The 17,509-nt window shown below is 49.4% G+C and overlaps 1 protein-coding gene across 1 annotated transcript in view; it reads right to left on the reverse strand.

Annotated features, from left to right (window-relative positions):
* Positions 1-17,509, reverse strand: part of LOC134983690 (zinc finger protein 585B-like) — a gene marked incomplete at its 5' end in the record, with an annotated part of 366,847 nt that overhangs the window by 103,618 nt on the left and 245,720 nt on the right. The window contains one exon of the mRNA XM_063949347.1: positions 16,592-16,603. Coding sequence (XP_063805417.1) covers positions 16,592-16,603 — 12 coding nt within the window. The remainder of the gene's footprint in view (positions 1-16,591; positions 16,604-17,509) is intronic.

The following is a 17,509-nucleotide window of genomic DNA, read 5'->3' on the forward strand; positions in this document are numbered from 1 at the left end:
AGGGAACGTGTCTGGGTGATGACTGGAGGAGTGACTGCTGGGAATGGGGCATTATACAGTAACACTGGGGGACGTGTCTGGATGATGACTGGAGAAGTGACTGCTGGGAATGGGACATTATACAGTAACACCAGGGGGGGTGTCTGGGTGATGACTGGAGAGGTGACTGCTGGGAATGGGACATTATACAGTAACACCGGGGGATGTGTCTGGGTGATGTCTGGAGAGGTGACTGCTGGGAATGGGGCATTATACAGTAACACCAGGGGGACATGTCTGGGTGATGACTGGAGAAGTGACTGCTGGGAATGGGACATTATACAGTAACACCAGGGGGGTGTCTGGGTGATGACCGGAGAGGTGACTGCTGGGAATGTGACATTATACAGTAACACCAGGGGGGGTGTCTGGGTGATGACTGGAGAAGTGACTGCTGGGAATGGGACATTATACAGTAACACCAGGGGGGGTGTCTGGGTGATGACTGGAGAAGTGACTGCTGGGAATGGGACATTATACAGTAACACCAAGGGGGTGTCTGGGTGATGACTGGAGAGGTGACTGCTGGGAATGGGACATTATACAGTAACACCAGGGGGGGTGTCTGGGTGATGACTGGAGAAGTGACTGCTGGGAATGGGACATTATACAGTAACACCAGTGGGGGTGTCTGGGTGATGACTGGAGAGATGACTGCTGGGAATGGGACATTATACAGTAACACCGGGAGATGTGTCTGGGTGATGTCTGGAGAGGTGACTGCTGGGAATGGGGCATTATACAGTAACACCAGGGGGACATGTCTGGTTGATGACTGGAGAAGTGACTGCTGGGAATGGGACATTATACAGTAACACCAGTGGGGGTGTCTGGGTGATGACTGGAGAGGTGACTGCTGGGAATGGGACATTATACAGTAACACCGGGAGATGTGTCTGGGAGATGTCTGGAGAGGTGACTGCTGGGAATGGGGCATTATACAGTAACACCAGGGGGACATGTCTGGTTGATGACTGGAGAGGTGACTGCTGGGAATGGGACATTATACAGTAACACCAGGGGGGGTGTCTGGGTGATGACTGGAGAAGTGACTGCTGGGAATGGGACATTATACAGTAACACCAGGGGGGGTGTCTGGGTGATGACTGGAGAGGTGACTGCTGGGAATGGGACATTATACAGTAACACCAGGGGGGGGTCTGGGTGATGACTGGAGAGGTGACTGCTGGGAATGGGACATTATACAGTAACACCAGGGGGGGTGTCTGGGTGATGACTAGAGAAGTGACTGCTGGGAATGGGGCATTATACAGTAACACCTGGGGATGTGTCTGGGTGATGACCGGAGAGGTGACTGCTGGGAATGGGACATTATACAGTAACACCAGGGGGGTGTCTGGATGATGACTGGAGAAGTGACTGCTGGGAATGGGGCATTATACAGTAACACCTGGGGATGTGTCTGGGTGATGACTGGAGAAGTGACTGCTGGGAATGGGGCATTATACAGTAACACCAGGGTATGTGTCTTGGTGATGACTGGAGAGGTGACTGCTGGGAATGGGACATTATACAGTAACACCAGGGGGCGTGTCTGGGTGATGACTGGAGAAGTGACTGCTGGGAATGGGACATTATACAGTAACACCAGGGGATGTGTCTAGGTGATGTCTGGAGAGGTGACTGTTGGGAATGGGGCATTATACAGTAACACCAGGGGGACATGTCTGGGTGATGACTGGAGAGGTGACTGCTGGGAATGGGACATTATACAGTAACCCCAGGGGGGTGTCTGGGTGATGACTGGAGAAGTGACTGCTGGGAATGGGACATTATACAGTAACACCAGGAGGGGTGTCTGGGTGATGACTGGAGAAGTGACTGCTGGGAATGGGACATTATACAGTAACACCAGGGGGACATGTCTGGGTGATGACTGGAGAAGTGACTGCTGGGAATGGGACATTATACAGTAACACCAGGGGGGGTGTCTGGGTGATGACTGGAGAAGTGACTGCTGGGAATGGGACATTATACAGTAACACCAGGGGGGGTGTCTGGGTGATGACTGGAGAGGTGACTGCTGGGAATGGGACATTATACAGTAACACCGGGGGATGTGTCTGGGTGATGTCTGGAGAGGTGACTGCTGGGAATGGGGCATTATACAGTAACACCAGGATGTGTGTCTCGGTGATGACTCAAGAAGTGACTGCTGCAAATAGGACATTATACAGTAACACCAGGGAATGTATCTGGGTGATGACTGGAGAGGTGACTGTTGGGAATGGGGCATTATACAGTAACACCAGAGGAAGTTTCTGGGTGATGACTGGAGAGGTGACCGCTGGGAATGGAACATTATACAGTAACATTAGGGGACGTGTCTGAGTGATGACTGGAGAGGTGACTGCTGGGAATGGGACATTATACAGTAACACCGGGGTATGTGTCTGGGTGATGACTGGAGAGGTGACTGCTGGGAATGGGACATTATACAGTAACACCAGGGGATGTGTCTGGGTGATGACTGGAGAGGTGACTGCTGGGAATGGGGCATTATACAGTAACACCGGGGGATTTGTCTGGGTGATGACTGGAGAGGTGACTGCTGGGAATGTGGCATTATACAGTAACACCAGGGGGGGTGTCTGGGTGATGACTGGAGAAGTGACTGCTGGGAATGGGGCATTATACAGTAACACTGGGGGACGTGTCTGGATGATGACTGGAGAGGTGACTGCTGGGAATGCGACATTATACAGTAACACCAGGGGGGTGTCTGGGTGATGACTGGAGAGGTGACTGCTGGGAATGGGGCATTATACATTAACACCAGGGGGACATGTCTGGGTGATGACTGGAGAAGTGACTGCTGGGAATGGGACATTATACAGTAACACCAGGGGGGGTGTCTGGGTGATGACTGGAGAGGTGACTGCTGGGAATGGGACATTATACAGTAACACCGGGGGATGTGTCTGGGTGATGTCTGGAGAGGTGACTGCTGGGAATGGGGCATTATACAGTAACACCAGGGGGACATGTCTGGGTGATGACTGGAGAAGTGACTGCTGGGAATGGGACATTATACAGTAACACCAGGGGGGTGTCTGGGTGATGACCGGAGAGGTGACTGCTGGGAATGGGACATTATACAGTAACACCAGGGGGGGTGTCTCGGTGATGACTGGAGAAGTGACTGCTGGGAATGGGACATTATACAGTAACACCAGGGGGGGTGTCTGGGTGATGACTGGAGAGGTGACTGCTGGGAATGGGACATTATACAGTAACACCAGGGAATGTGTCTGGGTGATGTCTGGAGAGGTGACTGCTGGGAATGGGGCATTATACAGTTACACCAGGGGGACATGTCTGGGTGATGACTGGAGAAGTGACTGCTGGGAATGGGACATTATACAGTAACACCAGGGGGACATGTCTGGGTGATGACTGGAGAAGTGACTGCTGGGAATGGGACATTATACAGTAACACCAGGGGGGTGTCTGGGTGATGACTGGAGAGGTGACTGCTGGGAATGGGACATTATACAGTAACACCAGGGGGGGTGTCTGGGTGATGACTGGAGAGGTGACTGCTGGGAATGGGACATTATACAGTAACACCAGGGGGGGTGTCTGGGTGATGACTAGAGAAGTGACTGCTGGGAATGGGGCATTATACAGTAACACCTGGGGATGTGTCTGGGTGATGACCGGAGAGGTGACTGCTGGGAATGGGACATTATACAGTAACACCAGGGGGGTGTCTGGGTGATGACTGGAGAAGTGACTGCTGGGAATGGGGCATTATACAGTAACACCTGGGGATGTGTCTGGGTGATGACTGGAGAAGTGACTGCTGGGAATGGTGCATTATACAGTAACACCAGGGGATGTGTCTGGGTGATGACTGGAGAGGTGACTGCTGGGAATGGGACATTATACAGTAACACCAGGGGGCGTGTCTGGGTGATGACTGGAGAAGTGACTGCTGGGAATGGGACATTATACAGTAACACCAGGGGATGTGTCTGGGTGATGTCTGGAGAGGTGACTGTTGGGAATGGGGCATTATACAGTAACACCAGGGGGACATGTCTGGGTGATGACTGGAGAAGTGACTGCTGGGAATGGGACATTATACAGTAACCCCAGGGGAGTGTCTGGGTGATGACTGGAGAAGTGACTGCTGGGAATGGGACATTATACAGTAACACCAGGAGGGGTGTCTGGGTGATGACTGGAGAGGTGACTGCTGGGAATGGGGCATTATACAGTAACACCAGGGGGACATGTCTGGGTGATGACTGGAGAAGTGACTGCTGGGAATGGGACATTATACAGTAACACCAGGGGGGGTGTCTGGGTGATGACTGGAGAAGTGACTGCTGGGAATGGGACATTATACAGTAACACCAGGGGGGGGTGTCTGGGTGATGACTGGAGAGGTGACTGCTGGGAATGGGACATTATACAGTAACACCGGGGGATGTGTCTGGGTGATGTCTGGAGAGGTGACTGCTGGGAATGGGACATTATACAGTAACACCGGGGGATGTGTCTGGGTGATGTCTGGAGAGGTGACTGCTGGGAATGGGACATTATACAGTAACACCAGGGGATGTGTCTGGGTGATGACTGGAGAAGTGACTGCTGGGAATGGGGCATTATAAAGTAACACCAGGGGATGTGTCTGGGTGATGACTGGAGAGGTGACTGCTGGGAATGGGGCATTATACAGTAACACCAGGGGGGGTATCTGGGTGATTACTGGAGAAGTGACTGCTGGGAATGGGGCATTATACAGTAACACCAGGATGTGTGTCTCGGTGATGACTCAAGAGGTGACTGCTGCAAATAGGACATTATACAGTAACACCAGGGAATGTATCTGGGTGATGACTGGAGAGGTGACTGTTGGGAATGGGGCATTATACAGTAACACCAGAGGAAGTTTCTGGGTGATGACTGGAGAGGTGACCGCTGGGAATGGAACATTATACAGTAAGATTAGGGGACGTGTCTGGGTGATGACTGGAGAGGTGACTGCTGGGAATGGGACATTATACAGTAACACCGGGGTATGTGTCTGGGTGATGACTGGAGAAGTGACTGCTGGGAATGGGGCATTATACAGTAACACCAGGGGATGTGTCTGGGTGATGACTGGAGAGGTGACTGCTGGGAATGGGGCATTATACAGTAACACCAGAGGAAGTTTCTGGGTGATGACTGGAGAGGTGACCGCTGGGAATGGAACATTATACAGTAACATTAGGGGACGTGTCTGGGTGATGACTGGAGAGGTGACTGCTGGGAATGGGACATTATACAGTAACACCGGGGTATGTGTCTGGGTGATGACTGGAGAGGTGACTGCTGGGAATGGGACATTATACAGTAACACCAGGGAATGTGTCTGGGTGATGACTGGAGAGGTGACTGCTGGGAATGGGACATTATACGGTAACACCAGGGAATGTATCTGGGTGATGACTGGAGAGGTGACTGTTGGGAATGGGGCATTATACAGTAACACCAGAGGAAGTTTCTGGGTGATGACTGGAGAGGTGACCGCTGGGAATGGAACATTATACAGTAAGATTAGGGGACGTGTCTAGGTGATGACTGGAGAGGTGACTGCTGGGAATGGGACATTATACAGTAACACCGGGGTATGTGTCTGGGTGATGACTGGAGAGGTGACTGCTGGGAATGGGACATTATACAGTAATACCAGTGGATGTGTCTGGGTGATGACTGGAGAGGTGATTGCTGGGAATGGGGCATTATACAGTAACACCAGGGGGGGTGTCTGGGTGATGACTGGAGAAGTGACTGCTGGGAATGGGGCATTATACAGTAACACCTGGGGATGTGTCTGGGTGATGACTGGAGAAGTGACTGCTGGGAATGTGTTAGGGTCTCCTGCCCTGTGCTGCCACGTCGTCATGGCAACCGGGAGACGAGTGCTAGCGGAATAACCTGAGCGCAGCTGATACTCCAGTTCGGGTCTTTTGCTGTGCAGTGGTTACAGGCAGGGGATCCGGTGCTGGTTTTTGTGCTCACAGTCTGTGAGGTCTGAGTGGGGCGTGGCCAGCACCTGCTTTATAAGGCCTCTTCTCAGATTAAGCAGATGCTGCTGAATCTTTGTTGGTTAGTCAGTTCCTGAAAATTAGCCAGTACTGTGTAGCTTTGTATTTGTTATTGCTTACTGCAAATAGGCCTGGAGATTTGGTACTACACTCTGCCAATCCAGACCTAGCAGTAAGACTGGAGTCAGTCGTTTAGCCTGCTGTAGTTCTTTTGTTATTCTGAGAACCCAGCAGGTTTGTGACTGTACTTTCAGACCTGCATGCTTAATCCTCTCTCACTGTGCAGGGCGTCCATGTGTCAGTTTAGTGGCAGGAAGCTGAACCTGTGCCCTGCAAGTGAGAAATAGGATTGTGGAGACTCTCCTTGTGTCTACTATTCCATCTCTGACCAAGGAGTTTGCTGCCACACCCGTTGGTAACCCTTTAGGGTTTTGCTGTTGCCCTTAGCAACAGCATTTCGGGTTCTCTACGTATTAAAACACAACATCTTGCCTTTTCCATCTGAGCATTTGTAATACTAGGGAGACATCCAGTTTCTTAGCCTCTGGGCTTATCTGTTCACTTTGTGTTGGTTTTGTTACCCTATCACTTTCTGTGTATGTGATGTCATACTTCCCAGTCTGTCTGTTAGTTCATTTGTTTTGCATCCCTCTCTGTTCAGACACCAGTACATTCCTGCAGGCACTGGTGTGCATAACATATTCAGCAGCCCAATACTCCTGTTGAAATTTTGTGGGAATATGGAGCATACCCCTCAAAATACGTTGCAACAGGTGGTCGATCAGGTGCAGGTCCTGACTCGTCAATTTAGTGATTTGTCCATTAAAATGCACACCTCCCAGGCCGCTGGCGGAGTTCCCGCAGCAGCAGCACCTTCAGGGGTTAAGGAGCCGAAAGTAAATCTTCCGGATCGTTTTTCTGGAGATCGCTCGCAGTTCTTTTGTTTCAAGGAGAGCTGCAAGCTATATTTCCAGCTTAGGCCTCAGTCTTCTGGGTCAGAGATTCAGCGGGTGGGCATAGTGATTTCCTTGCTACAAGGAGACCCACAGGTCTGGGCATATGGGTTGCAGCCTGACTGTCCGTCGCTTAAAAGTGTTGATGCTTTTTTTACGGCACTGGGCATGTTGTATGATGACCCTGACAAGACGGCCTCAGCCGAGGCTCAGATTTCGATCCTTAAGCAAGGGCGAAGGCCAGTTGAGGTTTACTGTACGGAGTTTCAGAGGTTGGCCCATGATACCCAGTGGAATGACCCAGCCCTGAGACACCAGTACCGAAGAGGTCTTTCTAACCAGATAAAAGACCAACTGGTACAATATCCCTTGCCTGATAGCTTGGATCAGCTTATGCAGTTATCCATCCGGGTTGATAGACGGCTGAGAGAGCGTAAGCTTGAAAGGGAGACCGAGGTTTCCTTCCTTCCCAAGGGAACCTCAGACTCTGAGGAATTTTCCGAGGAGCCTATGCAGATTGGGGCTACCCGCCTCTCCTCGCGTGAGAAGACGCGGAGGAGACAGCAGGGGTTGTGTTTGTACTGTGGGAATAAGGGTCATGTGGTAGTATCATGCCCAGAAAAGCCGGAAAACTTCAGGGCCTGAGGGTGATGGGAAATATCCTGTCAGGCCAGAAGTCAGAATTTCCCAAGAAGACTTTTATCATTCCGGTAACCTTGAAGATCCTCGGTCAAACTGTCAAGACTGAGGCCTTTGTGGACAGTGGGGCCGACGGGGTTTTTATGGACCGCCAATTCGCCCTGAAACACTCTGTTTCCTTAGTACCCTTGGCGTCGGAAATTGAAATTTGTGGGTTAAACGGGGAACCATTATCCCAGGGTAAAATTACCTCTTGTACTAGCCAGATTTCTTTGTTTATTGGAGCCACACACTCTGAAAAATTGTCCTTTTATGTGACTGTCTGTACTTTTGCCCCAATGGTGTTGGGGTTACCCTGGTTAAGGGCCCACAATCCTCAATTTGACTGGGTCTCTGGGGAGATTCTTAGTTGGGGTACTGATTGTTTCAGGAGTTGCTTGAGCCTTCCAGTCAGGCTCTCGCAGCTAAGTTTGCCAGGATTGCCAGGGTGTTATGCAGATTTTGCGGACGTGTTCTCCAAAAAAGTTGCAGAGGTACTACCTCCCCATCGCCCCTATGACTGTGCCATTAATTTGTTGCCGAATGCTAAGCTTCCCAAGAGCAGGTTGTACTCCCTGTCACGTCCTGAGACTCAGGCTATGGCAGAGTACATTCAGGAGAACTTGGCTAAAGGATTTATCAGACCTTCACAGTCTCCAGTTGGGTCGGGGTTCTTCTTCGTGGGTAAAAAGGACGGTTCGTTGCGACCCTGCATCGACTTCAGGGAATTGAACCGTATCACGATTAAAAACTCATACCCACTGCCTCTCATTTCGGTCTTGTTTGACCAGCTTCGTACTGCCACCGTTTTTTCTAAGATTGACCTACGCGGTGCGTACAATCTAATCCGAATAAGAGAGGGGGATGAATGGAAGACTGCCTTTAATACTCACTCAGGGCATTATGAATATTTGGTGATGCCTTTTGGGCTCTGTAATGCCCCGGCAGTCTTCCAGGATTTCATGAACGATGTGCTCAGGGAATATTTGGATAGATTCTTGGTCGTATACTTAGATGACATCCTAATCTTCTCCCATTCCCTGGAGGAACATCGGAAGCATGTACGCTTAGTCCTCCAGAAACTCAGAGACCACCGGCTTGGGGCGAAGCTGGAGAAGTGCGAATTTGAAGTTCAGCAAATCGCATTTCTAGGATATATTATCTCCCCAGAGGGTTTCCAAATGGAGGGTTCCAAGGTACAGGCAGTCCTGGATTGGGTGCAGCCCACTAGTTTGAAGGCGCTTCAGCGTTTCCTGGGCTTTGCAAATTTTTATAGACGATTTATCGCTGGATTTTCGTCTATAGTGGCGCCCTTGGTGGCACTCACTAAGAAAGGGGCGGATGTTGCTCACTGGTCTCGTGAGGCCAAATCGGCTTTTGCCCGTCTCAAAAGGGCATTTGTCTCGGCCAAAGTGCTGCGACACCCAGATCCAGAGCGTCCTTTTGTGGTGGAGGTGGATGCCTCTGAGATGGGTATTGGGGCAGTGCTCTCTCAGATGGGAGTTTCTGATAATCGCCTTCATCCCTGTGCTTACTTTTCCCGTAAATTTTCGCCTGCCGAGATGAATTATGACGTGGGTAACCGGGAATTGTTGGCTATTAAGGATGCACTCGAGGAGTGGAGACACTGGCTTGAGGGGGCTAAGTTTGTGGTCTCAATTCTCACCGACCATAAGAATTTGGCATATTTAGAGTCAGCAAAGCGTCTCAATGCCAGGCAGGCACGATGGGCTTTGTTTTTTGCTCGCTTTAATTTTTTGATAACATATCGCCCTGGGTCAAAAAACATCAAGGCTGATGCGCTCTCGCGGAGTTTTGCTCCAATCCAAGAGACCACCGAGGAGCCGTTGCCCATTGTGTCCCCCTCATGTATTAAAGTGGGCATTACCCAGGACCTCTTGTCATTAGTCCTTAGAGCACAGGAGCAGGCTCCTCCAGACCTTCCGGTAGGTCTTTTGTTTGTGCCTCCTAGGTTAAGACAGCGAGTGTTCCTGGAATTCCATGCCAAGAAGTCGGCAGGTCACCCGGGTATTGCCAGAACTCGGGAGTTGCTATCTAGGGCGGTGTGGTGGCCCTCGGTGGCTAAGGATGTGGATCAGTGGGTTCGGGCATGTGACATCTGTGCCCGAAATAAGACTCCTAGAGGGGTTCCTGTTGGCCCATTGCATCCACTCTCTATTCCATCTAAGCCATGGACCCACATTTCAATGGATTTTGTGGTGGACTTGCCCAAATCCTCGGGGATGACAGCCATCTGGGTTGTTGTTGACAGGTTTTCGAAGATGGCGCACTTCGTTCCACTGGTTGGGCTGCCATCGGCCAGACGCCTGTCTGAATTATTTATGCTGCATGTTGTGCGTCTCCACGGGTTGCCACTTGATGTGGTCTCTGACCGCGGATCCCAGTTTGTGGCCAAATTCTGGAGGGCATTTTGTTCCGATCTCCAGATTTCTGTCAGCTTGTCGTCAGGCTACCATCCGCAGTCTAATGGGCAGACTGAAAGGGTGAACCAGTCCTTGGAGCAGTTCCTCAGGTGTTATGTCTCCAAGTGTCAGACTGACTGGGTTGCTCATCTGTCCATGGCGGAGTTTGCCTATAACAACGCGGCTCACTCTGCTACAGGGATCTCTCCTTTCCTTTGTGTGTATGGGCATCATCCTAAGGCCAATTCTTTTGACCCCCTGGACTCCACGCCTGGTGGTTCCTCTGTCGTTTCGGTCCTTAGAGGTATTTGGAGGAAAGTGAAGAAAGCCCTTGTGTCTGTGTCATTAGTGACCAAAAGGGTTTTTGATAAGCGGAAAAGACCCTGCAGCTTCAAATTAGGAGACTTCATCTGGTTGTCTACCAAGAATTTGAAGTTGAGACAGCCATCTCATAAGTTAGGCCCCCGGTTCATCGGCCCTTATAAGATCACCAGGGTTATCAATCCAGTGGCATTTCAGTTAGATCTGCCCCGTTCTTTGGGTATCAATAAAACATTTCATTGTTCCCTTTTAAAACGGGCGATTAGTAATCCTTCTTCCAGAGGAAGACCTTCCCCTCTTCTGATACGTGGCCAGAGGGAGTTTGTTGTTGAAAGGATTCTTGACTCCAAGATGGTTCGGGGTCGGCTGTCATTTTTGGTGCACTGGAAGGGGTATGGCCCGGAGGAACGGTCGTGGGTGCGCAGTTGTGATCTTCATGCCCCCAGACTGATACGCTCTTTCTTCTCGCAGTTCCCCGATAAACCCGGTGGTAGGGGTTCTTTGACCCCTCGTCAGAGGGGGGGTACTGTTAGGGTCTCCTGCCCTGTGCTGCCACGTCGTCATGGCAACCGGGAGACGAGTGCTAGCGGAATAACCTGAGCGCAGCTGATACTCCGGTTCGGGTCTTTTGCTGTGCAGTGGTTACAGGCAGGGGATCCGGTGCTGGTTTTTGTGCTCACAGTCTGTGAGGTCTGAGTGGGGCGTGGCCAGCACCTGCTTTATAAGGCCTCTTCTCAGATTAAGCAGATGCTGCTGAATCTTTGTTGGTTAGTCAGTTCCTGAAAATTAGCCAGTACTGTGTAGCTTTGTATTTGTTATTGCTTACTGCAAATAGGCCTGGAGATTTGGTACTACACTCTGCCAATCCAGACCTAGCAGTAAGACTGGAGTCAGTCGTTTAGCCTGCTGTAGTTCTTTTGTTATTCTGAGAACCCAGCAGGTTTGTGACTGTACTTTCAGACCTGCATGCTTAATCCTCTCTCACTGTGCAGGGCGTCCATGTGTCAGTTTAGTGGCAGGAAGCTGAACCTGTGCCCTGCAAGTGAGAAATAGGATTGTGGAGACTCTCCTTGTGTCTACTATTCCATCTCTGACCAAGGAGTTTGCTGCCACACCCGTTGGTAACCCTTTAGGGTTTTGCTGTTGCCCTTAGCAACAGCATTTCGGGTTCTCTACGTATTAAAACACAACATCTTGCCTTTTCCATCTGAGCATTTGTAATACTAGGGAGACATCCAGTTTCTTAGCCTCTGGGCTTATCTGTTCACTTTGTGTTGGTTTTGTTACCCTATCACTTTCTGTGTATGTGATGTCATACTTCCCAGTCTGTCTGTTAGTTCATTTGTTTTGCATCCCTCTCTGTTCAGACACCAGTACATTCCTGCAGGCACTGGTGTGCATAACAGAATGGGGCATTATACAGTACCACCAGGGGATGTGTCTGGGTGATGACTGGAGAGGTGACTGCTGGGAATGGGACATTATACAGTAACACCAGGGGATGTGTCTGGGTGATGACTGGAGAGGTGACTGTTGGGAATGGGGCATTATACAGTAACACCAGAGGAAGTTTCTGGGTGATGACTGGAGAGGTGACCGCTGGGAATGGAACATTATACAGTAAGATTAGGGGACGTGTCTGGGTGATGACTGGAGAGGTGACTGCTGGGAATGGGACATTATACAGTAACACCGGGGTATGTGTCTGGGTGATGACTGGAGAAGTGACTGCTGGGAATGGGGCATTATACAGTAACACCAGGGGATGTGTCTGGGTGATGACTGGAGAGGTGACTGCTGGGAATGGGGCATTATACAGTAACACCAGAGGAAGTTTCTGGGTGATGACTGGAGAGGTGACCGCTGGGAATGGAACATTATACAGTAACATTAGGGGACGTGTCTGGGTGATGACTGGAGAGGTGACTGCTGGGAATGGGACATTATACAGTAACACCGGGGTATGTGTCTGGGTGATGACTGGAGAGGTGACTGCTGGGAATGGGACATTATACAGTAACACCAGGGAATGTGTCTGGGTGATGACTGGAGAGGTGACTGATGGGAATGGGACATTATACGGTAACACCAGGGAATGTATCTGGGTGATGACTGGAGAGGTGACTGTTGGGAATGGGGCATTATACAGTAACACCAGAGGAAGTTTCTGGGTGATGACTGGAGAGGTGACCGCTGGGAATGGAACATTATACAGTAAGATTAGGGGACGTGTCTGGGTGATGACTGGAGAGGTGACTGCTGGGAATGGGACATTATACAGTAACACCGGGGTATGTGTCTGGGTGATGACTGGAGAGGTGACTGCTGGGAATGGGACATTATACAGTAATACCAGTGGATGTGTCTGGGTGATGACTGGAGAGGTGATTGCTGGGAATGGGGCATTATACAGTAACACCAGGGGGGGTGTCTGGGTGATGACTGGAGAAGTGACTGCTGGGAATGGGGCATTATACAGTAACACCTGGGGATGTGTCTGGGTGATGACTGGAGAAGTGACTGCTGGGAATGGGGCATTATACAGTAACACCAGGTGATGTGTCTGGGTGATGACTGGAGAGGTGACTGCTGGGAATGGGACATTATACAGTAACACCAGGGGGGTGTCTGGGTGATGACTGGAGAGGTGACTGCTGGGAATGGGGCATTATACAGTAACACCGGGGGATGTGTCTGGGTGATGACTGGAGAGGTGACTGCTGGGAATGGGACATTATACAGTAACACCAGGGGATGTGTCTGGGTGATGACTGGAGAGGTGACTGCTGGGAATGGGACATTATACAGTAACACCAGGGGATGTGTCTGGGTGATGACTGGAGAGGTGACTGCTGGGAATGGGGCATTATACAGTAACACCGGGGGATGTGTCTGGGTGATGACTGGAGAGGTGACTGCTGGGAATGGGACATTATACAGTAACACCGGGGTATGTGTCTGGGTGATGACTGGAGAGGTGACTGCTGGGAATGGGACATTATACAGTAACACCAGGGGATGTGTCTGGGTGATGACTGGAGAGGTGACTGCTGGGAATGGGGCATTATACAGTAACACCGGGGGATGTGTCTGGGTGATGACTGGAGAAGTGACTGCTGGGAATGGGGCATTATACAGTAACACCAGGATGTGTGTCTCGGTGATGACTCAAGAGGTGACTGCTGCAAATAAGACATTATACAGTAACACCAGAGAATGTATCTGGGTGATGACTGGAGAGGTGACTGTTGGGAATGGGGCATTATACAGTAACACCAGAGGAAGTTTCTGGGTGATGACTGGAGAGGTGACTGCTGGGAATGGGGCATTATACAGTAACACCGGGGGATGTGTCTGGATGATGACTGGAGAGGTGACTGCTGGGAATGGGGCATTATACAGTAACACCAGGGGGGTGTCTGGGTGATGACTGGAGAAGTGACTGCTGGGAATGGGACATTATACAGTAACACCGGGGGATGTGTCTGGGTGATGACTGGAGAGGTGACTGCTGGGAATGGGGTATTATACAGTAACACCGGGGGATGTGTCTGGGGGATGACTGGCGAGGTGACTGCTGGGTATGGGGCATTTTACAGTAACACCAGGGGATGTGTCTGGGTGATGACTGTATCACAGTGTGTGTCAGGTTTCTATAAGGTGTCAGGATGTCACTGTCTATGTCTCCATGCAGGAGGTGGAGTGTATAGAGGAACACAGGGGTCTGTACAAGGACGTGATGATGGAGAATCACCGGCCCCACACATCACTGGGTAAGGGGAGACTGTCATGTATTGTACAGGGGAGAGCAGGTATGGGGGCCCCTATATACACACATCATCTGATAATCACATATATACACTGTACTCAGTCACTGTGTGTCTCCTACAGATGGACCCAGTAACAGAGATACCCCAGAGAGATGTCTCCGTCCTCTGTATTCCCAGGACTGTACAGAGGAGAATCACAGGATCCCACAGGAGGATCAGGTAGGTGGGCTATAGGGTCTCCCCAATATACCAAAGTGACTGTCACTGTATGTTGTGTAGAGGAGCTGTGTGTCATTATATTTGTATTGTTTACATAGGGTGAAGCCCAATTAAATAATATTAAAATCAAAGATACAGAGGGAGAAGAAGAGACATATGTGACCGATATAAAGACAGAAGATATAGAGGGAGAAGAAGAGACGTATGTGACTGATATAAAGGCAGAAGATACAGAGGGAGAAGAAGAGACGTATGTGACTGATATAAAGGCAGAAGATATAGATGGAGAAGAAGAGACGTATGTGACTGATATAAAGGCAGAAGATATAGAGGGAGAAGAAGAGACGTATGTGACTGATATAACGGCAGAAGATATAGATGGAGAAGAAGAGACGTATGTGACTGATATAAAGGCAGAAGATATAGAGGGAGAAGAAGAGACGTATGTGACTGATATAAAGGCAGAAGATACAGAGGGAGAAGAAGAGACGTATGTGACTGATATAAAGGCAGAAGATATAGGGGGAGAAGAAGAGACGTATGTGACTGATATAAAGGCAGAAGATATAGGGGGAGAAGAAGAGACGTATGTGACTGATATAAAGGCAGAAGATACAGAAGGAGAAGAAGAGACGTATGTGACTGATATAAAGGCAGAAGATATAGAGGGAGAAGAAGAGATGTATGTGACTGATATAAAGGCAGAAGATATAGAGGGAGAAGAAGAGACGTATGTGACTGATATGAAGGCAGAAGATACAGAGGGAGAAGAAGAGACGTATGTGACTGATAAAAAGGCAGAAGATATAGATGGAGAAGAGGAGACGTATGTGACTGATATAAAAGCAGAAGATACAGAGGGAGAAGAAGAGACGTATGTGACTGATATAAAGGCAGAAGATATAGAGGGAGAAGAAGAGACGTATGTGACTGATATAAAGGCAGAAGATATAGAGGGAGAAGAAGAGACGTATGTGACTGATATAAAGGCAGAAGATATAGAGGGAGAAGAAGAGACATATGTGACTGATATAAAGGCAGAAGCTATAGAGGGAGAAGAAGAGACGTATGTGACTGATATGAAGGCAGAAGATATTGCGGGAGAAGAAGAAACGTATGTGACTGATATGAAGGCAGAAGATACAGAGCGAGAAGAAGAGACGTATGTGACCGATATAAAGACAGAAGATATAGAGGGAGAAGAAGAGACGTATGTGACTGATATAAAGGCAGAAGATACAGAGGGAGAAGAAGAGACGTATGTGACTGATATAGAGACAGAAGATACTGAGGAAGAAGAAGAGATGTATCTGAAGGGTGATCAGCAGTGTAAGGAGGAGGAGATCCCTACAGATATCAGCACAGGTGAGTAATAAACACTTATTACAGGAAAGTGTCACATATTCTCCTTCCTTCTGACCAGTCTCTTCTCCACACTCTCTGGGGTATATTGTACATCAGGAGCCATCAGCCCCTATTATACTCCAGCTCTCCGCCTCACATCATGTCACTGTGTGTTACCAGCCCAGAGATCTGACCAGTCTCCTCCCCACACTCTCTGGTGTATCTCATACATCAGGGGCCAGCAGCCCCTATTATACTCCTGCTCTCACCCTCACATCATGTCACTGTGTGTTACCAGCCCAGAGATCTGACCAGTCTCCTCCCCACACTCTCTGGGGTGTATTGTACATCAGTAGCCATCAGCCCCTATTATACTCCAGCTCTCCGCCTCACATCATGTCTGTGTGTTACCAGCCCAGAGATCTGACCAGTCTCCTCCCCACACTCTCTGGTGTATCTCATACATCAGAAGACTTAAGCCCCTATTATACTCCTGCTCTCCCCTTCACATCATGTCACTGTGTTACCAGCCCAGAGATCTGAACAGTCTCCTCCCCACACTCTTTGGTGTATCTCATACATCAGGAGCCTTCAACCCCTATTATACTCCTACTCTCCCCTTCACATAATCTTACTGTGTGTTACCAGCCCAGAGTTCTGACCAGTCTCCTCCCCACACTCTCTGGCATATCTCATACATCAGGAGCCATCAGCCCATATTAATCCCATAGTCTTCTTATCATGTCACTGAGGTCAGGTAGGATTTGTTTTCTGTAACTAACATGGTGTTGAGTCTCGGCAATAAGAAGGCAAGCTGAGAACTGAGCTCTCTGCCCTAGAACGCCAGTCTCCTTTTTCGAGTAGGCCGTGAAATTGTTCTTCAGCACACGGATGACTAATGCATTATAGGAGGTCACTGGATTCAGTGGACCATGCTTTAATTAAGAATTGGAACCTCTTAATAGTTCTTATTTTCTAAAGCAGAGTAATGGGAAGTGTATGTGACAGGATGGTCTTCATTCCTTAATATAGGTACTCCATTCCTAGTATATCTGCAAGTAGAGACCTCATAGATAGAAAAGTTCATACTTCATGAGCAAACAGATTGATTATGGGGAGTGATATTCTGTACAGATGTCCTGGAGAAGGTATCTAGACAATCCCTGTTATACAGAGTGGAGATCATGTAAAGAGGGATAGACACCTTGATAGAAGAATGGTCTGGTTACGCCCGTTGGCTAGAGGATCGGTCCAGTTACGTCCCTTGGCTAGAGGATCGGTCTGGTTACGTCCCTTGGCTAGAGGATCGGTCTAATTTTGCCCCTTGGCTAGAGGATCAGTCCGGTTTTGCCCCTGGCTAGAGGATTGTTATGGTTTTGCCTCTGGGCTAGAGCATGGGGTCCGGTTTTGCCCCTGGCTAGAGGATCGTTATGGTTTTGCCTCTGGGCTAGCCATGGGGTCCGGTTTTGCCCCTGGCAGGAAGAACGGTCCGGTTTTGCCCCTGGCTAGAGGAACGATCCGGTCAGGCCCCTGGGCAGCAGGTGATCACTAAAAAAGCCTAGTTAATCTCCCATTTATAGCGGATCTTTCGTCTGGAGAAAAATTAAATGATACTAAAATTCTCTGATGAAAATGTCTGTGTATCTTCATTCTCTATAACGTCTGCAATTTAAAGACCTAAGAAACTGTAGGTTAGTATG

Source organism: Pseudophryne corroboree (genome assembly GCF_028390025.1).
Source record: "Pseudophryne corroboree isolate aPseCor3 chromosome 3 unlocalized genomic scaffold, aPseCor3.hap2 SUPER_3_unloc_21, whole genome shotgun sequence".
Lineage (NCBI taxonomy): Eukaryota > Metazoa > Chordata > Amphibia > Anura > Myobatrachidae > Pseudophryne > Pseudophryne corroboree.